General features: G+C 40.9%; 1 protein-coding gene across 4 annotated transcripts in view; it reads left to right on the top strand.

Annotated features, from left to right (window-relative positions):
* ROBO1 (roundabout guidance receptor 1) overlaps positions 1–27140 on the top strand; it is a 356075-nt gene that overhangs the window by 308302 nt on the left and 20633 nt on the right. Inside the window, exons 19-24 of one of the 4 annotated variants that reach the window (XM_044284561.1) lie at positions 988–1014; positions 4329–4371; positions 5582–5649; positions 13358–13693; positions 24422–24529; positions 25183–25327. In XM_044284561.1, coding sequence (XP_044140496.1) covers positions 988–1014; positions 4329–4371; positions 5582–5649; positions 13358–13693; positions 24422–24529; positions 25183–25327 — 727 coding nt within the window. Of the gene's footprint in view, positions 1–987; positions 1015–4328; positions 4372–5581; positions 5737–13357; positions 13694–24421; positions 24530–25182; positions 25328–27140 lie in introns of all 4 variants that reach the window. The other 3 variants (XM_044284559.1, XM_044284562.1, XM_044284560.1) reach the window with 3 other exon arrangements.

The raw sequence follows: 27140 nt of genomic DNA, 5'->3' as shown, positions 1-27140 counted from the left end.
GGCCCCTTTCACACAAGCGAGTTTTTCGCGTGGGTGCGATGCATGAAGTGAGCGCATAGCACTCGCACTGAATCCTGACCCATTCATTTCAATTCTGCGTTGCGTGAGAATCGCAGCATGTTCCATATTCAACGTTTTTCATGCAGCCCGCGCCCCATAGAAGTAAATGAGGCTTCAGTGACAAACGCATTGCATCCGGTCAGGATTCAGTGTGGATGCAGTGCGATCAATTCACGCATTGCACCATTACGGAAAACTCGCTCGTGTGAAAGAGGCCTAACAGAGATGTGAATGAAGCAAATCCCTGCACCACATGTATCATTCGGCCTGAGCCCCTAAATCTGGTGCACATCTAGACAGCTGGTCTATGGTTACGTCCTCTTTAGTAAATCTGGGTCACAGTATATTAGAAGTTGCATAACTTATTAGTTCTAGAGTGAGATGGCGGTAAGATTTCTGTCTGTATCCGAATTCCTGCATTGTCTTTTCCCTCATATGGAGATCAGCGGCATACAGGGAAGCGGGTATTTCTGTGCACCCCTGGCTTTATATACTCAGGCTGCGGACTATCAGTGATGTATCTACTAGCTGTAATTGAGTATATGCACTGAGCAGGAGCCTATTCACCGTTATTTATCCGGTGCCCAGACGTAGCTGCCCTCTCCCGCAGTGCAGCTGCTCCAGTCCTTATCGATCAGGATAAGATTTATAACTACCACAAACAACCCTCTTAAGCAGCATCTTGGCTCCATTATTCATATAAGAAATAAAAATTGAACTAACAATTAATTGCCGGCGGGGCTCACGTACTTTGAAAAGCACTCCGACTGCAATCACTGTGCCGCACGTGTCATCCACCTGGCTGCTTGCCTACCACTGATTTACCGTTTGTGGCTGGATATGTACTAATTTGAGATGTTGCACTTTCTTCCTTCAGCTTAATAACTTTATTTTTTATTTTTTTTATTTTTTATTTTGATTTTTCAGTCCCGTCTTTTACCTTCACGCCAACAGGTATACACAGTATTTGCACTTTCTTTCTTTTTTGTCTGTCTTGCATGTGCTCTTTATGATATGCCTGTACTTCTATTCTAGAATATTCTGGGGTTGGCTGCACTGGAAATGCAAGGAGCGTTGGGGTAGAATCTGTAATGTGTTCAAAGGGTTAATGCCCCGGGGCTCAGCAGGTCTGAAGGTTCATAGGCCACCATTTTGATCCATACATTTTGATCCCCCCCCCCTCCGATTAGCTCCCTAATGATAGTGGGTGCCTTACCAGAAACGATCCCAAGCCCTTCAATGAGTAGACATTTTGGTGCACAATATGGAGGTCGGCCTGCTCAGAGGCCTAACTTGAAGCTTTGAAATCTGTTAAACTATCAAGTTTTATTTATTGCACTGATAGACCAAGGGGATTTTTTTTTGGCTCCCCTTAGGTTCCAGAGCTTGGGTGCAACTACAACTCTGAACCTCCTAGACTTACCACCATGGACTCTCTCCCTCTCAGGAGGTGCCAGGTGTAACCTTTCTTGGTGCATCTTGTTGGAGAGGGCTTGGGCTGGTTACTTTACATATGACATTTAGACATCTTGATCTCCCTTAAAGGGAACCTGTCACCGGGATTTTGGGTAAAGAGCTGAGGACATGGGCTGCTAGATGGCCGCTAGCACATCCGCAATATCCAGTCCCCATAGCTCTGTGTGCCTAAAAGGTTTTTATATGACCATGTCCATAAATACTGGAGATTACCAGAGTAGGGAACGGCCTTCCAACTACGGTGCTCATTCTCCTAAAGAAATCTGATTGCACTGTACTTGGCATATGGGCGCACCTGTATTTATGAAGGAAATTGCAAATTTCAGTCAGGTATTTAGAAAAATTAGACTTTTTTTTTTTTTCCTGACAAGACTGCATTTTGTGATTGCGGCCTACCGTCACTGGTGGCAGAGCCGCACGTGGTTGCCAATGCCTCGGTGACAGATTTAACACTGCCTCTTAAGTTTTAATCCTGTTATTGTAATCACTGCGAGCAGTTATCTCGGCTTTGCAGGCTGCCAGCTTGGAATTCTTCTAAAGGGCCCCCGATTTGACGTCTTTCAAACATATTCCTGGTCAGAAGACGCATAGCTGTAGACTCCATCAGCATTTTCCATGCAGCTAATCCCTTTTAACTCTTTCATGGAATGGATTGCCTAAAAATAGCCATTTTCTAATATCTGACAAGCTTTTGGGAATGGGGCCACTGCATGCAATAACACTATGAATTGTACTATGCTTAGGAGAAAACGTAAAAATGATGTAAAAGTTAGTAAAAGGTTTAATTCATTCAAAAAGAACTGCAATTGGTACACGTGAAGTTAATTAATTTGAGTTTTACGCTTGTTTTATGGGAAATCCAGGAATTCATTGCAGGAATCACTATAGAATCACTGGGTGTTAATCCAGCTTGATTCAGATGATTCTTATATCGTAGTCACATTATTTTTTTCCGCGCCACCGAGCTGCTTTGTCAGCAACGTCTTAATCTTCATGGATTCCTAATGGATCCATTTTGAGGATATCCTCCTGTTCAGCCCTAAAGACTGGGATATGGTTGCCATTCCCGTTTGAGGATTTACGCACATGCTGTATTTTTGGTCCTTGTCTGATCTGTTATTTTTGAAATTTGTATGAGCACCCATTCATTTCGATGGGACCGCAAAAAATGCTGTCCACATCCGTGTTTCTGTCCGGCAAATTATAAAAACATGATCTATTCCTGTCTGTTTTGCGGAATAAGCATTTCTACTATTGGGCCTGCAAAAAATGCAGCATGCATATTTTGTGGATCCGCGGTTTGGGGACCGCAAGATGCATACAATTGTATGTTTGAGGCCTAATATGAAGAGCTGAAGAAGGTCTAGCCAGGGGAGACATGCTGCTTTGCATGCATGGAAATATCTCCAGGGTACAATGACACACCTTATTTTTTTGGAGCATAAAAATGTAGAGTCAGCCATGTACCCACCTGTAACACTTCGGTGAACCCCGGAATCTGCAAGAGTTATGTATCCCTGTAGTTGTCTTTACATCTGGACCTATAGACTAATATTCAGTTTTACTCCTAAAAATGGACATCGCCTGTCCAGGTCTGACCAGCATTTACATGGCTGGTGGCTAACGTGCATACAGTGGTAACCATGGCTTAAGGCTTCAAGCTTTTTCTGAACAATTATAAAAACCTATATTAAAAAAGTTATATTTCTGGGTTAGTTGTGCAACTCTTAAATATATTAATTATAAAAACCTGTGTATATTTAAAGGGGTTGTCTCATGATGGAGTCTATGGAGAGGGACAGCTCATGCTCCATCTGCTCTTCAGCCAAGCCCACTCGTCTCACAAGTCCCAAAGGTCGGAGCCTTACCAATCTCATTGGCAGGTTGTAGAAATACAAAACCTGGGGCATCCTTTTTAGTCCATATTGGCCTGTCTGGCTACAGTGAATATACATGAGCTTTTGGCTCCCCCCCCCACGGTATGGAATATACCACATGGTACATCGTTTTTTTTTTATTTTATTTAACATGGCCGCCTACGGAGGATGGATGCTGTAAGGAACAAGTGCACAAAGTTTCTGTCAGGAAATCTTCCTAATAGAAGCCTTGGGCTCACACTGTGTCACAGTCCGAAAAGTACCTTAGTATGTATTGGTAATAAGAATAATGTGTTATATTTCTACAAAATAATATTTGAAAGACCGTAATCGAAGAAGATTTATGAAACCATCTAAATGATGAATTGTCTCTGTTGCCCATAGCAACCAATCACAGCGCAGCTCTCATTCCCTACAGTGCTCTTGAAAAATGAAAGCTGCACTGTGATTGGTTGCCAGTTGCCAGACAGTATCTATTTTCAGGCAGTTTTATACATCTCTCCCTAGGCCTTAATTTAACATTCGAGTTCTTTTAGTTTTATTTTATTTTATTTTTTTGTATTCGAATAGATCCTTGACAATTTTCCAAGCCGTCCTTGGGCAGAACAAGCCATCCGTTCTGCTAAAAATGACACCCTAGAATCCTAGCGATCAATCTCGCATCAAAACAAGTTGTCACATCCCCTGGTCGAGCCTTTTGTCTTTAAGATTTATCGCTCCTGTTCTCAGGTGCCCGGGAAAGAACAGATTTCGGAGGGGAAATGACACGCTAAATATCATAAAGGCATTGTACATTAGCATCTGCTGATTGACCAAACGCCATGAGTAATATAGACTGATATTAGCCATCTGAAGACTTTGTTTTTGTGAAATCATTGATAAATTTTTAATTTTTATAATTTTTTTTTCTTTTAGTGGCATACCAGCGAGGTGGGGAAGCTGTAAGCAGTGCGGGAAGGTGAGAGAACATATATTTCCTTACAAAAATGTACATATCTTCTGTCGTTCTGTTTTTTTTATAGTGAACAATGAGCTGTAGGAATTGTTTTTTACCGAGGCGCGTAAATCTTCTATGTCCCCTTTGAAGATTTGTCCTGCGTGGGGCTAGCTCATATATTATTCATTCTATTTTTCAGCATATAGGTAGCATACTTAAGTGATGCAAGCAGCGTGTTGCCGATTGTATCTGTCAGCAAACATATGTTTATATAGTAGAATATGCGCCCGTAATTATGAGAACACTTGTATTGTGCAATTTTCTAGTAATACTGTGTGCTAACACCAGAGGGAGCCCTAAAGCCAGGAAAAAAATGGATGCCATCAGATTAAAGATTTTTCAAAACCTGTGAATTTATATAGGAAAAAAAATAATCTGTGTAAAGTATTAAAATATATTGAGTAAAATATTTATATTTTTAAATAAAAATATTAGATCTGTGAAATCATTTTTAAATTATAAATTTTATTTTCCATTAACTGTAGGCGAAAAACATTATTAAAGGGCAAAGCCCCTGGCGTTTCTATGTCCTCTTCACCTATTCCTTCATATTTCATTGTGATTGAAGCTATATGATTTATGCCCTTTGGTAGAACATTTTACAGACAAATGTTACCTGAGCCGTTATATCAAAAAAAGTGATGTTTATGTGAGGGGAGTGGAGTTGTACACATCAAAAAAGCCTTTCGAAATCGAGGATATTGTCAGATATTCAGACTATGTAGCTCACATTTTTCTTTATGCACATTTTTTAAATTGGATGCATTGTGAGATATGTGATATATGTTTGAAAGATATAGAAACCATTAAATCTGGTAAAATAAAATCCCCAAAATTTAATTACAGTATATAAAAATTAAATGTAAAAAAAATCCCAAAAAGTTCATGTATATTGTCCTCATGTTTGTGACAAGGACAAAGTGTAATAAAATCCTACCCTAAATGTTCTACAGACATAAGAATGAAGACTATATTCTGCCATCTGCTGTCCATAAGGGTGACTGCAGTAGGTTTTACTGTAATTTCATGTAGTAGTACAGGATTTGCCTAAAAGTATGAATTGCTTATGTATTAATACTCAAGCTTGGAATTTCATGTATTTTCAGGGATTGGCTTTAAATATGAATGCTATTTAGGTATTTATGTTTTTTTTATTTTTCTTTTATTGCAGGCCCGGTCTCTTAAATATTTCAGAGCCTGCGACTCAGCCTTGGCTTGCAGATACCTGGCCAAACACAGGTAGCAATCACAATGAATGTCCTATTAACTGCTGCACATCTGGGAATGGAAGCAGTGACAACAATCTGGCTACTTATAGCCGACCCGGTAAGACATAGAAATTTAAATGGTCACTGCAGTTTCAGCAAACATTGCATATCAACGGTACAGGTGAAAATAAAAATCTATTACATCTTAGGCTACTTTCACACTCGCGTTTTGGCTTTTGGTTTGTGAGATCCGTTCAGGGCTCTCACAAGCGGTTCAAAACTGATCACTTTTGCCCTAATGCATTCTGAATGGAAAAGGATTCGCTCAGAATGCATCAGTTTGCATCAGTCTCCATTCCGCTCTGGAGGTGAACACCAAAACCCTGCTTGCAGCGTTTGGTGTCCGTCTGACGAAACTGAGCCAAACGGATCCGTCCTGGCACACAATGTAAGTCAATGGGGACGGATCCGTTTTCTATGACAGAATCTGGCACAGTAGAAAACTGATCCGTCCTCCATTGACTTTCAATGGTGTTTAAGATGGATCCGTCTTGGCTATGTTAAAGATAATACAAACGGATCTGTTCTGAACTGATGCAGACTTTTGTAGTATTTGAACGCATCCGCCTGTGCAGATCCATGACATATCCGCACCAAACGCGAGTGTGAAAGTAGCCTTATCAGAGAAAAATGCCTCCTTCTCCTCCCTCCTAAACTAATATTGTCTACTGAATCAGTCCCAAGCCACAAGGCATAAAGACAGACATCTCACAGAAGAAACTGATCACATTCTTCCAATAGAAGTCTATAAAGAGGGGAGCGGGAGGAGAAGGGATAAAGTGCAGAGAGGCACATTGAAGTCTGTGAGAAGAAAATATAGAGAAACACACACAAACATGCTGCCCATAGAATTCTATGGAGAAGGAAGAGCAGAGATGGAGGAAGGAAGTGCAGAGAGACACACAAAGACATGCTGCCCATAGAATTCTATGGAGAAGGAAGAGCAGAGATGGAGGAAGGAAGTGCAGAGAGACACACAAAGACATGCTGCCCATAGAATTCTATGGAGAAGGAAGAGCAGAGATGGAGGAAGGAAGTGCAGAGAGACTCACACAGACATGCTGCCCATAGAATTCAATGGAGAAGCACAAAAGACATGCTGCCCATAGAATTCTATGGAGAAGGAAGATCAGAGATGGAGGAAGGAAGTGCAGAGAGACTCGCACAGACATGCTGCCCATAGAATTCTATGGAGAAGGAAGAGCAGAGATGGAGGTAGGAAGTGCAGATAGACTCACACAGACATGCTGCCCATAGAATTCTATGGAGAAGGAAGAGAAGAGATGGAGGAAGGAAGTGCAGAGAGACTAACACAGACATGCTGCCCATAGAATTCTATGGAGAAGGAAGAGCAGAGATGGAGGTAGGAAGTGCAGATAGACTCACACAGACATGCTGCCAATAGAATTCTATGGAGAAGGAAGAGAAGAGATGGAGGAAGGAAGTGCAGAGAGACTAACACAGACATGCTGCCCATAGAATTCAATGGAGAAGGAAGAGTAGAGGTGGAGGTGGGAAGTGCAGAGAGACTAACACAGACAAGCTGCCCATAGAATTCTATGGAGAAGGAAGAGCAGAGATGGAGGAAGGAAGTGCAGAGAGACTAACACAGACATGCTGCCCATAGAATTCTATGGAGAAGGAAGAGCAGAGATGGAGGTAGGACGTGCAGAGAGACTCACACAGACATGCTGCCCATAGAATTATTTGGAGAAAGGTGAGGGAGAAGGAGTGGGGAAATACAGACCTGCTGTTCATAGAAGTATATGGAGAGGGGAGAGAGGAAAGCAGAGAGACACAAACGGATAAACTGCCTATAGAACTTTATGGAGAAGGAAGGTGGAGGCGGAGTGGGGTAGTACAGACACACACACACACTGCCCATAGATTATGTGGAGAGGGAAGGTGGAGGAAGATTCAGAAAGTGCACAGAGACACACACAGACATACTGCCTATAGGAGTATATAGAGAGGTGAGCTGCTAGGAAGAACAAGGTATTTTCTATGTTATTTTACAAAGTTTCTTAGATTCACCTGTACAATTGCTTTATGTAAAGATTGTTGAAAGTATCGTGACCATTTATCTATTTGGTAACATAGTAGCTTCAACTGAAGGATCTCTGTTCAGACATTCCAGTAAATATAATATTAGTAATATACAGTATGCTTCTGGGAAAGCTGGAAGGCAATCACAATGGCTGTTGTAGATGTAAGGAGTGCCAAGGTAGCAGTCACACCCATTGGCCCCTTTGCCATTTGAGGCCCTGTTACACATTTGTATTGGGTCCAGATGCTTTAAGTTACACCTCTGACACTCAGACTTTCATATATTATACTGCTCAGGGCTTGATTTACCTGATTTAGATGGTACTTGCACCCTGAACTAATAAAGTCTACCATGATAATCCACATGTACAGATGATCCCAGCCCTAACTTTCTGCAAATTATGATGAGGACTCCAACTTCCAGGGCATCTGTCAGCCATGATGAACTCTATGAAACCAGGCATACAGCCTGGTAGGGTTGATCATGCTGATTAAAAGAAGATATTCTCATTATGACTATCCATGGCACCCTTACTGAGAAAATTGCATTTTTTTGTATATGCAAATGATCTAACTGGAACACCAAGGGGCTGGCCAGGGCCCTCGGAGCACAAGTTTGTTGTTGCACCCGGTTTAGCTTCAGTCCCTCCTCCCATTCCCCTGGATTGACAAGACTAATCTTCTAGTGCCTGCGGCTCTCCCAGCACCGAGACCCATATCTTCTGTTCTCAACGCTTGCACAGTGTATCTCCAAGCAGCGCAGATTCAAACTGAGCAAGCGCTGACACCTGTCATCTAGCGCCTGTACTGTATCTTCCAGTCTTGGAATCTTCCACGAGATGACGGGTATCGGCACACGCTCAATTTGAATCTGCGCTGCTTGGAACGTAGCAGGAGAAACACTGAGCAAGCACCAAGACCAGAGGATACAGCGCAAGCAGAATACAGGTCTAGGAGAGCAACCGAGATCCCCTTGGTATTACGTTCTTTTCACTGGTGGTCACAGTCTGGGTACAGTAGTTTTAGAAATAACATAATGCATGTAGCTTTTCCAATAGTATATAACATTTATAGCAAAAAGAAGTTTAATGTTACGTAAATTAGGTATTTTAGGTTATTTCACTCAAATCCCTGGTGATTACGAATTGTCCAGAGCTGCAAATTAAATGTCATTTGCTATATTTCAGGCCAGTCGTTCTCAACATTTTGTTTGGATTAAACATTTAGAAAGGAGACATTCAGACAGTGTTAAATCCTGACGCTTATTCCCAGAAGTGGCTACTCATACAGCAAAATAGCTCATTCACATGTTGTCACTGTGAAGTGGTTTACAAGCATTCATTGTTTTAGTAAGCATGTCTTTCTAATGCCTCCCATGCTGAGCTCGATCCTCTATCCTTCTCTGATAAGCCTTAATCAGGACAAGGCCGACTTCTTGTAGGTAGAATTCTGGTTTATACCTTGCTGTGTGAAAGCACAGTAAGTAAGTTATTATATACAGTATATATATATTTTTTGTAAATCCATATACTTATGTGTCCTTCATTATCTTTGCTCTCGGGGTGAAATATCCCAACATATGAGATAATCAGCTTAGAAAAAAAAATGCTTTTGTGATATTCTCTCACGAGATGTCTATGCTGTTATTTGTCTATGTGTGGCCTCCCAGTGGTTGTGATGGGCAGTGCAGCCTGTCAAGGGTTTTATTAGCGTGTTGTGGTTTTGGAGCCTTTAACAAAATGTGAGCAAAGTTAAGGATAAACATCTGTATATAGGGAATTATTTGTAAAAATTATCAGCAATATCTATAGTTAGTAATATCTATAAGCTCTAAAAAAAATAACTGATTTTGTCCCGATAGGACCCTCAGGATACTATAGCAAAAACAAATGCGGTCAGCTGACCAAACAGTCCTTTTAGGGGTCCTATATATATGTTAAAATTACAATTGTTATTAGTAACTTTAAAAAATCGGAGAAGACAATACTAACAAGGTGATATAAAACTATCAGGTCACAGTTGCGGGCTTGAGTGATATACTATGCATCTTATAATATGGTCGCTGTCACCTGCTGTGCCCTCTATTTGTGAGGTTATTGGCCTCACAGATACTTTATAGCCGTTGCTGGCACTCTGTTAGATGTCAAGTGCGCAATATTTTGATGCCACTGAAATAGTGAGGGTGCTACTCCTTGAAGGGATATGTGATAGCACCTCAGCTCACCAAGTGCGTGTCACTATGGTGTGCTCTCAATGGTGGGATTGGATGTCCCTTAGGGCCCTTGGTATAGGGGCTCCTATTAGACATGGATGTAGTGTATCCTTATATTCCTATATCCCAGGCATCTATCATTCATTCACACCATCTGACATACTAGGAGACTAGAGCTTGTTTCCCTCCAACCATTCACTCCGTATCTACAGAGCTGGACAGAACTTGCGACCTAAATAACTGTAAATTGCCGCCCTACACTGTGGCCTGCCTAAAATACACGAACCAACGCTACCCCACCCGACATGTTTCGTCGCGAGGCGTCTTCGTCAGGAGAGTTGGGGTAATAGCCAGATGTCTTCACTGCCTTGACCTGTCAGTCAAAGCAATGGGGTGCAGACAACAAGGCAATTGAGCAGAGCGTCTGGTTTTGGCTCACAATTCCTGATAGATTCACTGATCAAACACTACAAAGCAGCCCTATGCAGTGGTTGCACTCCATTTATATATGTTGTGTTAGAACTGCTCCTCCACGTGCACTAGCTTTCATTACAGGGGTTTTTCAGGACCCATCAACCCACCCTAATCATATCTTGCCCCCCCAAAAAGTTTTCAATACATTTACTGTGTTGAAGTTGCATGGATCGGCTACTCCGGAACCTCGGCACGTGCCCTCTGGCGGAAAATCCTACATCCACCAATTTCACATCCCTTATCCGGTTTCCAGTGTGCTCTATGGACTGGATTTTTACTTCCGTAGCCCAGGACAGTTCGATAAATGGAGCTATATCTATTCATCTCCCTGGTGCATGTGCAGATGAGGTGGACTTCAGGACCTGTCCAGAGCTGTGGAAGTGACGTCCACGTCCATAGAGCAGACCGGAAATCTGGTAAAGGATGTGACATTGGCAGGGTATGGAAGTCTATAGAAATTATCTAACAAAAGAGCATCCATTGAACTTTATGGTAAAAATAAATATCAAGCTATGTATATCACAAGAAGTTTGCATGATGACACTCAGTTCATGGCGGTCATCAGATGGCACAAGTTGTTGTCTAGCCCTAACCAATGACAAGATGTCTCACTATATACAATATCTTCCTGTTACATTATAGTATCTATAGTCTTTCAGTTTTCGCCTGAAATCGTTGGTTTAATAAAGCTTCCCGTATACTTAGATTTTTCACAGCTAATGTCCCCTTAAGCGGTATTGTATTCGAAAATGATGCTGGTGCCAGAAATTGTAAATGCACAGCCCAGCGTTTATGGAGGCACATAATATTTTACATGTACCACCGCTGGAAAAATGACATGAAAGAATGTTAATCGGCATCAGACATATTAAAATGCACTTTATAGCACATGCTGAGATTTAATTGTATCTAATCAACGAGAAGGTACCAACATTTCCAGGTTCTATATTTCCAAGGCCAAACCTGTCTATGATTAGGATCTGGATGCCATGAACCTGCCACGTCTGGTATCGGTTTAAGCGGTAGTAAAAGTCAGTCTTATAAGTCTCTTCATAGCTCCAGGTTTCATATTTACAATGATATTGGAGTCTATGTGTTAACGCTAATTACTGTTTAAAACCAGTTGTTTTCTCCTAATGGATCTCAGAGTCTATAAATCACGTATGCTACGTCAGGGAAAGTCTATTATTGACCCTTTTACAATTCCCAGAATCCTTACTCAATAACTTACCACTCGGTTAGATGTAATGAACTAAATATCATCTTGAATAATGTAAAATGTGTTGTCCTACAGTAATAAATGATCACTTATCCACAGGATAGATAAGTGTGCTGTGGGACCCCCTCCAAAAGAATGGGTGCCTCATGTCCCCGTCTGAAAAGAGCTATGTATTCACCTGCTCTCGGCCTCCCATCTAATCTCTATGGAACTCAATGGAGTACTTAAGACTGTCAATCCATTCAAATGGGGGACATGGACCACCGTTTTTGTGATTATTGGAGGTCCCATTGGTTGGACCCCTAGTAATCAGTTGCCGTGGGATCAAACCATTTAAGGGCACAGTGGATATAAAAAGTCTACACATCCCTGTTAAAATGTCAGGTTTCTGTGCTGTAAAAAAAAAAATTAGACAAAGATAAATCATTTCAGAACTTTTTCCACCTTTATTGTGACCTATAAACTGTAGCACTCAATTGAAAAACAAACTGAAATCTTTTAGGTGGAAGGAGGAAAACAAAAAAAAACTAAAATAATGTGGTTGCATAAGTGTGAATATCTGGCAAGTACTGGCTGTGTGGTACACGTGACAACAATCTCCCATATTCTTCATATGTCTTGGTTATGGGGTAGAGTGGCAAGATGAAAGCCTTTTCTTACAAAGAAAAACTTCCAAGCCAGGCTACATTTTGCAAAAACACATCTGAAGTCTCCCAAAAGCATGTGGGAAAAGGTGTTATGGTCTGATGAAACCAAGGTTGAACTTTTTGGCCATAATTCCAAAAGATATGTTTCGCACAAAAACAACACTGCACATTACCAAAAGAACACGATACCCGCAGTGAAGCATGGTGGTGGCAGCATCATGCTTTGGGGCTGTTTTTCTTCAGCTGGAACTGGGGGCCTTAGTTAAGCTTGAGGGAATTATGAACAGTTCCAAATACCAGTCAATATTGGCACAAAACCTTCAGGCTTCTGTTAGAAAGCTGAACATGAAGAGGAACTTCATCTTTCAGCATGACAACGACCCAAAGCATACATCCAAATCAACAAAGGAATGGTTTCACCAGAAGAAGATTAACGTTTTGGAATGGCCCAGCCAGAGTCCAGACCTGAATCCGATTGAAAATCTGTGGGGTGATCTGAAGAGGGCTGTGCACAGGCGATGCTCTCGCAATCTAGATTTGGAGTGTTTTTGCAAAGAAGAGTGGGCAAATCTTGCCAAGTCAAAATGTGTCATGCTGATAGACTCATACCCAGAAACACTGAGTGCTGTAATAAAATCAAAAGGTGCTTGAACAAAGTATTACCATAGTTTAAGGGTGTGCACACTTAAGCAACCATATTATTTTATTTTTATATTTTTTCTTCCCTCTACCTACAAGATTTCAGTTTGTTTTTCAATTGAGTTGTACAGTTTATAGGTCACATTAAAGGTGGAAAAAGTTCTGAAATGATTTATCTTTGTCTCATTTTTTTACAACACAGAAACCTGACATTTTAACAGGGGTGTGTAGACTTTTTATATCCACTGTATATCGTAAAAGCCAACCCATGAGCAGAGAGGACCACTGGATATTGGTTTTGTCTCCATTTAAAGAGTAGATGTGGTGCCAGGCAGCAGCTAACAAGGATCTTTATTTTTACCTTTTTTCCAGTAGTGCAACACCTTTGATCCTCAGATATGTTTTATTCATATATTTTATCTTTCTCTTGTCTCCTATCAAGCTGATTGCATAGCGAACTACAACAACCAGTTGGACAACAAACAGACAAACCTGATGGTACCCGAGTCTGGAGTTTACAGTGATGTGGACTTAAGCAACAAAATCAATGAGATGAAAACCTTCAATAGCCCAAATCTTAAGGATGGTCGGTTTGTCACGGCGGCCGGCCAGCCCACCCCTTACGCCACCACTCAGCTGATACAGTCCAGTATCAGCAACAACATCAACTCGTCTAGCGGGGATGTGGATGAGAAGCACTGGAAGCCGTCTGCTCAGCACAAACCAGATGTCGCGCCCATGCAGTACAACATCATGGAGCAAAATAAAATCAACAAAGGTGATAAAAACTTTCCTCTACCACACTCGGCAAGACCTAACTACAGTTAATGAGGCAGTAGAACATTGTGTCACTTCAGGAGTTGTTTGAGCAAATATGTGCGCTAAGAGCTTCCATTAACTCATTTATAGTCGGTATTGTACCACTTTTATCTAGAATGACCCCCATTTCTTAGATCTATTTTTTGTATGTATAATGGTGTGCAGCCATCTTGTTTTTTGTAATTATGTTTGTTTCATGGATATGCACCTGTGATTCTGAAGGTTCTAGTCTAAATTTTCTTGTAGTACTTCAGAAGAAGGATCATATTTTTCTTGTCATTTGTAGATAAATTTGCTTCAAGAAGGAAAAAGTTTAAAGTATATTTCTTCCAATTGTACCAGGGGCTTTAGTGATACATGGGCACTGGGGACTTCTACATAAAAAAGGACAAGCAATAGAGCTAGCCCAAAAAAATATTCAGGCTGATCTAGTTGCTGAAGTGACCATATTCTGTAACACACCATACCAGGGGTTGAAGGGCCTGTCAAAGATTCTAAAAGGGTATTCCCATCTTGGACATTGGGGGTATATCGATTATAGAGATAGGGACCTGCACCTATACTTAGAACAGCCACCCTCAATTCATTTATGTGGGACTGCCGAAAATAGCTGAGCGGCGTGCTTTGCTATTTTCCGGCAGTCCCGTAGAAATTAATGGACAGAGTTGTGTAGTTCCAGAGATGGTGGAACTCTGAAACATCTGATCGGTGAGGATTTGAGGTATTGGATCCCTGCCGATCTGATATTAAGCAATCAATATTACAATCCTGGAATATGCCTTTAAATTAAAAAAATAAAGTGGGGATTTTGCCCATAGCAACCACATTCTTTTGAACAGAGTAGTTAAAATTCACTTGTTAGAGGGTATGAAAATCAGCTCTTAAAAAGCTCTGCCTCTAATGCCGCCATATGTAAGGTAGCTTTCCTATAAGTCAATGTTCAACCTTTTAAAAGGCAGTAAGACATTGACTTATAGGATATATACCTTACATCTGGTGGTAAATGAGCTTTACCTGAATTCCAGAGGAGCATTGCCTGGCCTATAGGACTCCTACTGCCGTTTAAAGGAGTTCATAGGGAATGAAAAAATTGAAAATGCCTAAATACCATATACCTCCCAAATACCGTTCATTAGTTTCATTAGTTGATTAGGCTAATTTTTTCTAGGAAGTAAAGAAATAAAATGGCTGCCGTCCTATTAGTACACACAAGACCTGTCTTAATCCGGCTGTAGGACAAGTTACTTCAAAACACTGAGGTAAAAAGCTGCCTCATCCTCCTCTCTGCTCTGCTTGTCAGGGATCATGATCCGGAATACAGTGTAATATGATCTTCAGTTGAATCTCTGCAGGAATGGAGTTCATGAGGAGACATGAAGTACAGAGAAGACAGACAGGACAGACTCTGGTAATGTGGGACTGTGGTAATGGACACTGCATACAAGAGCTGCTTCTCATTAGTCACATCCCCTACCTCCTCTCTGTACTTTGTCTCCTCATGAACTCCATTCCTACAGATATTCAGTTGAAGATCATATTAGGCTGAGTTCACACGAGCGTGACAGATTTGGTCCGGATGCGTTCAGGGTGCGTTCAGTTAAACTCGCACCATTTTGCAAGCAAGTTCAGTCAGTTTTGGCTGCAATTGCGTTTAGTTGTTCAGTTTTTTCCGCGCAGGTGCAATGCGTTTTGATGCGTTTTTCACGCGCGTGATAAAAAACTGAAGGTTTACAAACAACATCTCCTAGCAACCATCAGTGAAAAACGCATTGCATCCGCACTTGCTTGCAGATGCAATGCGTTATTAACGCAGCCCCATTCACTTCTATGGAGCCAGGGCTGCGTGAAAAACGCAGAATATAGAGCATGCTGCGATTTTAAAGCATTGCAGAACTGATGCATGAAAAAAAACGCTCATGTGCACAGCCCCATTGAAATGAATGGGTCAGGATTCAGTGCAGGTGCAATGCGTTCACCTACTGCATTGCACCCGCGCGGAAATCTCGCCCGTGTGAACTCAGCCTTACACTGTATTTAGGATCATAATCCCAGAGCAGAGAGGAGGATGAGGCAGCTCTTTACCTCAGTGCTCTGAAGTAACATGTCCTGCGGTGTGATTAGGACAGGTTTTGTGTGTACTAATAGGATGGCAGCCATCTTATTTCTCCTGATTGTTCCTTAGACCAAACAAGCCATAATAACTAATGAAAGGTATTTGGGAATATATTTATAATAAAGTAAAATTTAAGTATTTTCAGTTATTTTATTTTATTGATTCTCAAAGAACCCCTTTAAGGAAAATCTAATTATTAGGTTAATAATATGGGGAACACGTCATATTTTCAGTACATACAGTAGGGATGTCTAAAGATAATTGAATCAGTGGAGCTTGTGAGTGGAAAATTCCAGTTATTGAATTGGAGTTTTGGCTATTTACTCTTTGTAGATTGCATTTCAGAAGTTGAAAAATGGAAAATTCCTTTCATTTCAATTAGGAAAATGTGATCACCCTTTAATTTATTGTAAATTAATATGACTTGCGTGTAATGACTGAGTTGAATGTCCTCTAGGAATTGTTATAGGGGTCATTGAAATACATAGTTATTTTGATTTACATCAGTCACCCGCTATGAGTTTAAATAATTCTAAAAAGCAATGGAGGGTGGAGTAAGCAGTGCACGAGCACAGACAGTCTATGAGTCCACACTTCTCACTCCACTCTCCAAGGAGCGCCAAATACAGCTGAAGGTCAGTGGGAGTCTTGGCACCATGCTCCCTGATGATTAAAGCTTCTTACATATCATTATTACATGTCCGATTTTTGAATGAATGAAATGATTACACACTTAAAGGGGTTTTCCAGTTTGAGTAACATCCTTTAAAATAATCATTTATGAAGGTCGCTGTAATTTTATAATGCATTTCTTTTCTCTTTATTGCTCCTATCTTCTATTCTGGGCTGTGGTCACATGACCGTGTCCTTGCTACTCTTTCCTACTTCCTCTGACACTATGTCCATGGGCGGGGCAGTGTTAGGGGAGTGTCTATGTAACTAGCTGGGTGGGAGGAGCTTTAAACTAGCTGGGCTTTGTTAGGGGCGGTGCTGGAGCTGTGGCAGAGAAAGGAGAAGTGCATCATGGGTTTGGTTGGAAGTAGAAACAAGAAGTGCTACATACAGGATGGAAACAAACCAGAAGGACTTTGTTCATAGGGTCAGGAGAAGGAAAAGAATGGGAAAGATGCACATTAGGAAAGGAACGACATGAGCATATCTCATTAACATAATAATCCTTAAAAACCCCTTTAAGTGTTGCGAGGCTAAGAAACGTGTCATGTTAAAACTTGAATCTCTACCCCCCAAAAAAAAAAAAAAATAGCAGGGCTCTCCTATTACCCTTGGAGCCCTCTTTAGCTATGTCTTGGAAGCAACCAATCAAGCATACTTGAAATAAATGGACATTTGCTATTGTTCGGTATCTTATCTCATTACTTATCCTGGAAGACTTGTGATGTCACTAGTTCTATATGAACTCATAAACCTTGTACTTTATAAGCCAAGGGCACAGTGCAGATGCTTCTTTTTATCTGTTTTTCTATATTTAACGCGGTGCTCCTGGGGTTCTTCATCCTAGAGAAACTTTACATTCCCCTCGGCAGGGCTGGAGAACTCTACATTTGCCACTTCTTATTATTACTTTTATTGGAAGGTGAAGTCTTCTGGGGATCTTGGGCTTAGATCTTTTTAATAAGAAGCACAGCTTTTCTCAGTCTCCTACAACTCGAGCAGAACCATCAAACTACTATACATGTAAATGTAGAAGATCGACATTAACAGTGTCAAAATGTTAATTAGCACGCAGCTAACCTTTGCAACCAAATTTAGTGCTGCAAATAATAAACCACGGATGAAATAAAATCAAATAAAGGAGAATTAATATGGTAAGATTTGATCTAAATGTTATAGTGGGCGGGGGACTGCGTGAGCAAGGGGAGATATTTAATTCATGAGGATGATTCTGTACAGTCGCTGCATGGTGAACCACTGATTAAACACAGATCACTATCTGACTCCTCATGTCCTTTACATGTGTAATTGTGGAGACACCAACAACACGGCTCAATAGTATTATTATTAAGTACATAGCAATCTGTCTACAATATTCTCTGTGTGATATCATGAGGACAGCAGGATGAGATCTTACAATATCAATGAGATAGATAGATATTAGATAGATAGATGATAGTTATAAATAGATATGAGATACATGGATGATGAATGGATGGATAAAGATATTAGATAATAGATATTAGTTAGATAAATAGATATGAGATAGATAGATAGATAGATAGATAGATAGATACAGGTGAAACTCGGAAAAATTAGAATATTGTGCATAAGTTCATTTATTTCAGTAATGCAACTTAAAAGGTGAAACTAATATATGTGATAGACTCATTACATGCAAAGCGAGATATTTCAAGCCTTTGTTATAATTTGGATGATTATGGCTTACAGCTTATGAAACCCCAAAGTCACAATTTTGAGGTCCCCTTTGCTCAGGGGGTATGGATTAATTAGCTGACTAGAGTGTGACACTTTGAGCCGAGAATATTGAACCTTTTCACAAAATTCTAATTTTAAGCTGCATTACTGAAATAAATGGACTTTTGTACGATATTCTAATTTTTCGAGTTTCACCTGTAGCTATAAAGATATGAGATAGATGGATGGATATAGATATTAGATAGATAGATAGATATGAGATAGATGGATGGATATAGATATTAGATAGATATGAGATAGATATGAGATAGATGGATGGATATAGATATTAGATAGATATTAGATGGATAATAGATATGAGATAGGTGGATGGATATAGATATTAGATAGATAATAGATAGATATGAGATAGATATGAGATAGATGGATATAGATATTAGATAGATAGATATGAGATAGATGGATGATATAGATATTAGATAAGATAGATATGCGATAGATGGCTGGACATAGATATTGATAGATAATAGATAGCTATGAGATAGATGGATGGATATAGATATTAGATAGATAGATAGATATGCGATAGATGGATGGATATAGATATTAGATAGATAATAGATAGATAATAGATAGATATTAGATAGATAATAGATAGATAATAGATAGATATGAGATAGATGGATATAGATATTAGATAGATAGATATGAGATAGATGGATGGATATAGATATTAGATAGATAATAGATAGATATGAGATAGATGGATGGATATAAATATTAGATAGATAATTACAAGTAGAGGTATACTTAGTTGAATCTGTGTAAACTGTTATTTCCTGTAGAGTTGCTACATGTTCGGATTTGTGTCTCCTGTAAGAAGTAAATTGATATCAGACGTGATCTGAACCCTCGGATGTTCTCTGCTCCTTTCTTCAGGGCACGTTTCACTAATGTAATATGTAGAGGTAAAGAAAAAAAATACGTATGTCATTTTTTTCCCCAGGGCTTTAGGCTACAGTACCGTGCAATCCGCTTTAATAAGATGATTTGCAGCAGTGCTGTCCCTAGGATCCCGATCAGTGGCAGCTTTGAACTATTAAACATATCTCGGTGTCTCACCACCTCATAAGATTGAAGGTTCCCCAGTAAAAGGCTGCATCCGATCACAGCTGCCTACTTCATGGTACACGACCTGCTTTGCCTGCACCACACAGGCAGACCCTTATGTCAGCATGGGTCATGATATTTGGGGCTACCTGCGTTTCTGCTCTTCACAATGCATTCCTTTGGATCTATTTGTGGAGGCAGCAATGGAAGGCGATTACAAATAATTGACGTTCGCCGCTCTATGATCGTTACCGTGCTGAATTTTATTACATCCAGCTTATTACAGCAAATTGCAAAATGAGAGGATTGCACATCTGTAAATGACCATTTCCAAAAGATTTTTTCTATCCGTTTCATATGTTTCTAATTTTTTTGGAGCCCCTAAAAGCTGAAATGTTAACACAGCTGCTGTTGTATTATTTATCCTGCTCATATACATGACGGACATTGACTGGGAAATCAAACACACACAGCAGCAGGGCCTGCGGCACTACAATACGGGTTTTATGAATGTGGGCTTTATTTATTTCTAATAATTTGGCGCAAATTGAAAGAGCAGATTACCAGATGCAGATGAGTCTGTGGGGCTATTTTCAGCCTCTGTGAATGGTGATCAGATGTTACATTATTCCATCTGAAAATTCTGTGTGGAAAGATGGATCAGGCTAATATTCAAGGGAACAGCTTGCAAAAGCAGTCTTTTTTATTTATTTTTTATACGGGGTCTCCATACTCAAACATCAAAATGGTCCTATCAGGGGTGCGCCACCAATGAGGTGAGGAGATTACCTCAGGAAGTACCAGGTAGGGGCAAGAGGGGGGCAGCAGAAGGGGGATTATCTGTTTCTGCAGTATAGTATTGGGAATCACAGTGGGCATGGTAATGCTTTATGTAATGTTTTCCAAGTATGTCTTTAACAGTATGGCTGAGGGGAAGGGGTTAGGTTAAGAAATTGGCTTTGGGGGGTTAGAGCGCCGTTTCAGTTTTTGCCTCAGGCAGCAGAAAGGCTTGCTGCACCCCTGGGTCCTACTCGGGCTAGGACTGGCCCACAGGGGAACAGAGGATTCTCCCGGTGGGCCCCTGAGAAAGGTGGACCCCCAGGCCACCAGCACAGCATCTCAAATAACCTATATCATTATAAGAAATAAAAAAACTTGGTAGACTATCCAGTTTATTATTATAGACCTATCAGAGGTTAAGATAGCCTCTAGGAATAGAGTCAGGCCAGCCAGTGTCCTCTCTTCCCTGAGAACCACTTTTTGAAGTTGTTGCAGAGACCCTCTTGTAGCATCTTGCTGCTGCCTGCCTCTGTGTGGGCAGGTAATATTTGCATGTCGCTATACAGTGGGCCCCAGAATGAATTTTACTTGTGGCCCCTAGGCACCTCAGTCCGATACTGGTCCTACTGCTGCTATGGTGTCCTCAAGCCGTAGTCTCTCGTCTTCCTTCCTTCTTAAAGATGTCCTGTTTGCCCTCTGATTTGTCTGCTTTAGTGAATTCTTGCATCCCCACAAATAAACGTTCTTCTATTAGAATTCTGTTAAGTGACAGCTGTCACAGGGTTGTGTCCCTGCGTAGTCTGTCACTGTCGGCACTGATTGGACTATCTCAGACTGTGTAGAGATACCCCTTTAGCTGGTTGCACCTACTTGTTAATGGATTGATACATGGATACATACAGAAATGGCACAGCGCAGAAAGATGATACAGAATTATGATATTATGGGGTATACAGAGATGTCAGCAGAGCGACAAGTGTTCTTCAGCATTGACAGTGCTGTGCAGGACATATTGCAGGTTCCGCCATATGTGTGCATGCATGTGATTGAAAACCAGTGGGCCACCCAAGGATCAGTAGTGGTCAGCACTATTTTTTGGTCATGGCACTTAGTGTTGAGCGAATCAAAGTTCACAAAGTGAATTCTTTTAGAGAGAATTTGATTCGCTGCGAAGACAAATCCTCTTGTGCTTCGTGGTAACGAATCAATTTTCCTTTAAATGACGGTAAAAAAACCCTGATAACTTGCCTCATCCATTTGGACTTCGCCGCAGCCATCTTGATTGAAGATCCCGCGCAAAATCTTATGCTCGGTGATATATGACGTCACTACACACAGATCGAGATTTCTCTCTGGATCTTCAATCAAGATGGCCTCGGTGGACTCTTTTCGATCAAATGGACAAGGTGAGTATTTTTTGGATTTTTTTAACAGATTAACCCCTGACAGCCTTCAATGGTCATCTCAGTTTTAGTTTTTAGTGTTTTTATGCTTTTATTGTGTGGTATGCAGCAAAAATTATATAATGGGTTGTATGTACGGTAGTTTTTGTAAATAAAAATAATATTGGGGACATAAATGGCATATTTACACCATAATTGCAACTTTTTAAGCTTTTCGACACTTTCCAGAAGTGCTATTTCTTCATTATGTAATTGAAAATGAATATCTTCTTCTATGCCATCCCAAGTTTATTTTTTTTAAGAAACCGAAAATCAATGTCCTCCTAAAATACCATTAACATGGTTGTGTATCTTATGTGTTTGCTCCATGCATGAAAAAGAACATTGAATGAGTAAATACTTCAAGGATCCTGGAACCCACCATTCTTTAGAGCTATGGCCCATTGAAAAGAGCTGCTTGTTGCTATAGATTAACCCCCTGCTGCACACTGCTTTGCACAAAGGCTTGAGCATATGCTGTGAAGTGAATGGAGGAAAGCAGGCTCCGGTAATGACACAATAAAAGAGAGCTATGGACGTACCTTGTGACCTCCGCGTGATGTCATTATAAGTGCAACCCAAAGACCCCATCTGTTGTCCTGCCCCTCCATCCCTCCGAGGAAGAAATAATCTCGCTTGTGTACCTTGCATTAATAACTGTCGCTCTCACAAGCTCGTCTCTTAATGAATACTTGTTGACAATACACTTATGCCCCATTGTCAAATAACCTTTTCACATCCTTCGCTCTGTTCCTTCAATCTCTAATTAAGGTGCACCACAAAGCCTGTTTTCTTCCTTCTGAAGTCATTGTGCTCAGAGAAAGCCAAGATCCTTATGATTTTTCTTTAATCTCCAGTAAATGGTTATTTTTACACAACATTCGCTGTGGGACTCCATAAATACAGTCAAAAAGAGAATAAACCCAGTGACCTGGATAAATACTGCAGCCCTTCAGATGATCCAGGTCTACTGGACTGAGTATTATTTTATACTGGAAGAATATACATTGTTAATGCTTTTATTATATTGTATTTAATTGCTCATATCCATGCTAATGTAAGGGCTCTTTCACACCTGCGTTCTTGTCTTCCGGCATAGAGTTCCGTCGTCGGGGCTCTATGCCGGAAGAATCCTGATCAGTTTTATCCTAATGCATTCTGAATGGAGTGAAATCCGTTCAGGATGCATCAGGATGTCTTCAGTTCCGGAACGGAACGTTTTTTGGCTGGAGAAAATACCGCACCATGCTGCGCTTTTTGCTCCGGCCAAAAATCCTGAAGACTTGCCGCAAGGCCGGATCCGGAATTAATGCCCATTGAAAGGCATTGATCCGGATCCGGCCTTATGCTAAACGTCGTTTCGGCGCATTGCCGGATCCGACATTTAGCTTTTTTAGAGTGGTTACCATGGCTGCCGGGACGCTAAAGTCCTGGCAGCCATGGTAAGGTGTAGTAGGGAGCGGGGGAGCAGCATACTTACCGTCCGTGCGGCTCCCGGGGCGCTCCAGAGTGACGTCAGGGCGCCCCAAGCGCATGGATCACGTGATCGCATGGCACGTCATCCATGCGCATGGGGCGCTCTGACGTCATTCTGGAGCGCCCCGGGAGCCGCGCGGACTGTAAGTATACCGCTCCCCGCTCCCCGCTCCTACTATGGCAACCAGGACTTTAATAGCGTCCTGGCTGCCATAGTAACACTGAAAGCATTTTGAAGACGGATCCGTCTTCAAATGCTTTCAGTACACTTGCGTTTTTCCGGATCCGGCGTGTAATTCCGGCAAGTGGAGTACACGCCGGATCCGGACAACGCAAGTGTGAAAGAGGCCTTAGTTGGTACTATTACAGTACAAAGGGGTTGTACTGGTGTAGTATCCTCTGTATAGGTCATCAGTATCTGATCAGTGGGAGTCCAATTCCTAGCACCCCAAACCGCTGTTTAAAGAGATGGAGTCACTCCGGTGAGCGTTGTGGCCTCTTTTTAGGACAGTGATGTCATGTTCATCAATATAATGGTCTATATGCAGCTCAGAGCCATTCCAGTGAATGGGGCTGAGCTGCAATAACCAGCACAGCCATTATCTGGTGAATGGCACTGTGCTGCGAGTAGGGCCTCTTTAAGCAGTTGATTGGCAGGGGTGCAGGGAGTCAGACTGATCATATACTGATGACCTATCCTAATGCTGACTCGTCAGTATTAATCCCTCTAAAAACCCTATTAAGGAGGCCCTGTCTGTTTTTAGAAGATAATTGTATAAACACGTATGAATCTGAGTTTGCGTTGTGCCGTTCCTCTAGTTATTCAAGCTTGAAATGTATAACTAAAGGTACAACTGGGTGTTACCAGTTGGGTGCCTATCCTCCACACTGGCAGCACTGGTCGAATAGTGTCAGACCTAACTGGTAACGGCCAGTTGCTTCTTTATTCATAAACATCTAGCAGGAATAATAGAGGAATGGCACAACATAGACTTACATGCCCTACTATAGTTTTTTTAATATGGGATACAGCTTTCTACTAAAACAGACATGTCAGGAGAGGTGACAGGTCACCTTTAAGGCTCTGTGCACATGGGCTATAATACAATGCCCATAGACTTTTATGGCCCATACTATACCACATATGGAGGCAGAGTTTTTTCTAATGGGTCCCATATTTTGAAGATATTCATTCCTATGAGCATTGCTTCCTACATATCCGTAATGTGGAGCCATGTGAAGGGACTCCATTTGCTGCCATCCAGCCCCTATGTACCACTTTTATGCGTATGGGAGGCTTAAACTGTTGGAGTTTATTTTGTGATTTTATGTATTCAAATATTTGTTTATTAATGTGATTGAATTTGTATTTTAGACTATCGCGCTGCAGATACTATGCCGGCTACTATCCCTTACAACCAGTCCCATGATCAGAACACGGGTGGATCATATAACAGTTCAGATCGAGGAAGTAGCACATCAGGTAATTTATATTTTTAAAGAAATCATTTTTAGCAATGTAAAAATGTTAGAAAAAAAAAAAAGAAACTATTTTATCTTTAACCGCATTTTCCCGTGTAGGACTTTACAAGAAATAGTTTTTAAAATTTGCCTTTCTTCAGAATATTTATTTTTGTATGTCTAAATCCAATGGTCTAGATTTTCTGATGAAAGAAAATTCTAGAATTTATAGATTTTTTTTTTTTATAAATGGGCTTTTGGGTATGTTTTTTTTTTTTTTTATTACAACTAGTATATTACAACTGAAATAATTTAATTTAGCCTAAAACAATTTTTTGACAAGTATAGATGATGTATATTCAATGACTTAATGCAACAGCAAAACGTTAATAGATTATATCAAGATCATTTTGTATTTTTAGGTTGCAGCAATTAAAAGATAAAAAAAAAAACTGGTTAGAAAATATGTCCACAGCTCATTTAGTTTAGCTGATGATCTATAATGCAATTAATTGCTTGAGAAAGATCACTCTAAATGCTTTATTCCATTTTATGTATTTATTAGCTATTAGTGTAATGGGTGAAATGTTATTGTAGTTTCTCCATGAAGGGGGAATATATTTTGCAGATATAAGCATTATCCTTATATATTAAGTGACTTTCATACTGTTGCAGGGAGTCAAGGTCATAAAAAGGGAACTCGAGCTCCAAAAGGATCTAAGCAGGCTGGTATGAACTGGGCTGATCTTTTGCCACCACCACCAACTCATCCACCACCACATGGTGCCAGTGAAGACTATACCCTGTCAGCAGATCACGGGTAAGGCCATATGTTTACACCTCCGTTTGATTTTTGCAATTGAGGACCTCTGCTGGTCAGCTTCTGCACTGCTATAGGAGAGCAAAATGATTGTAGGCCTTGCTATAAATACCAGAACGTATCTGGCAGATGGACATTGCTCTAGTCCAGTACCATGGTCCTAAGTTAAACACTTATTATAATTAATATTCTAGTTATTATATGACTTCATTTTCAGCTACAATTTAACTGCAATCTATGTAAAGTCGCAGAAAAACCTGAGCTTCCACGAGAACCACAGGAGGATATATTAAGCAATTTATATTGCACATTTTGGAAATGTCCTATGATACCCTGTTATGTTGCTGCCAATCATTTTGTAAGACCCACATTTGTAGTAATGATACATCCATTGTGATGTAGACCACCTAGTAATGATCTGACTGCTGGTTTCTTAGGTTTCTACATGGTATCACTACCAGGTACATCACAATTGTTTTCCCACCATAGTGTCTGATGGTATATTTCTAGCATATGGCAGCACTATCTGATAGTGGGTGTCCAACCTCTGGAACCACCTGATCTAAATCTGAGAAGTACCGGTGCCCACTGGAATTTTCCTTAGGTCCATTGTAATCTGGATAAATATGTGTTACATGTAAGTTAGTCAAGCCAAAATGTGGGTAAGCAGGTCACTCTGACTCTATAGGGAAATTAAGCACCTAGGGCTGACCCTTGGGTTCTTACTGAATCATACAATGATTGTGTCGCAGTTCATTAGCAATTTTCCATCACATACAATGTTGGAAAGACTCATAAGTTAAATAATATGAAGGGTTTCTCCCTTGAATCGGGATGCATTTCACCCTAAGATGCTTTAGATGTATAAAAGGCAATAAATGATTCCCTATACTGATGTGTCGACCTTTTGAATTTTATTAAAGTGAACCTTTCACCACATTTTCACTTTATAAACTAGCAACAGTACCTTATAGATTATCTTGAGTGTGTTGTTATCCATGTTACTGCCGCTTTCCTGCACTGTTTATTCATAAAAAAAATCGTCTTATAAAGTTCACATTTCGTGCTCCAACAGTCAAGCAACAAGTCAAGGGGGTAGCCCTTCCCTCTCCTCTGGCCGTACCGCCCCTGCCCTAACGCCGCCTCTATGCCTTTTAATTGACAGCCGGCTCAGTCGCCGGGACGGCGCTTCTGAATCCTGCGCATGCGCCGTCCTCCTCATTCGCCTGAAGATAGTGGAGCGCGCGCACGGGAGGGAGAGCAGACAGGCAGGAATCGCGTACGGCGCATGCGCGATTCTGTTACATGGTCGCGCTTGTGTCCGCCAGAAAGACAGGATCGAGCGGCGAATGAGGAGGACGGCGCATGCGCAGGATTCAGAAGCGCCGCCCCGGCGACTGAGCCGGCTGTCAATTACAAGGCATAGAGGCGGCGTTAGGGCAGGGGCGGTACGGCCAGAGGAGAGGGAAGGGCTACCCCCTTGACTTGTTGCTTGACTGTTGGAGCACGAAATGTGAACTTTATAAGACGATTTTTTTTATGAATAAACAGTGCAGGAAAGCGGCAGTAACATGGATAACAACACACTCAAGATAATCTATAAGGTACTGTTGCTAGTTTATAAAGTGAAAATGAGGTGAAAGGTTTGCTTTAAGGACTCCAGTTTCTCATGATTCATGGCATTATCAGCTAGCAAAACACTCGACAGGCTGCAATGCACATCACAAGCACTGAGTGTCCACGTACAGAAATGTAGTATAGACATATCCTGACAGTACTGCAAAATGTATTTATTTTTTAAAGGGAACCTGTC

Source organism: Bufo gargarizans, chromosome 3 (assembly GCF_014858855.1).
Source record: "Bufo gargarizans isolate SCDJY-AF-19 chromosome 3, ASM1485885v1, whole genome shotgun sequence".
NCBI classification, from domain to species: domain Eukaryota; kingdom Metazoa; phylum Chordata; class Amphibia; order Anura; family Bufonidae; genus Bufo; species Bufo gargarizans.
This window is presented reverse-complemented; position numbering and strand designations above follow the sequence as displayed.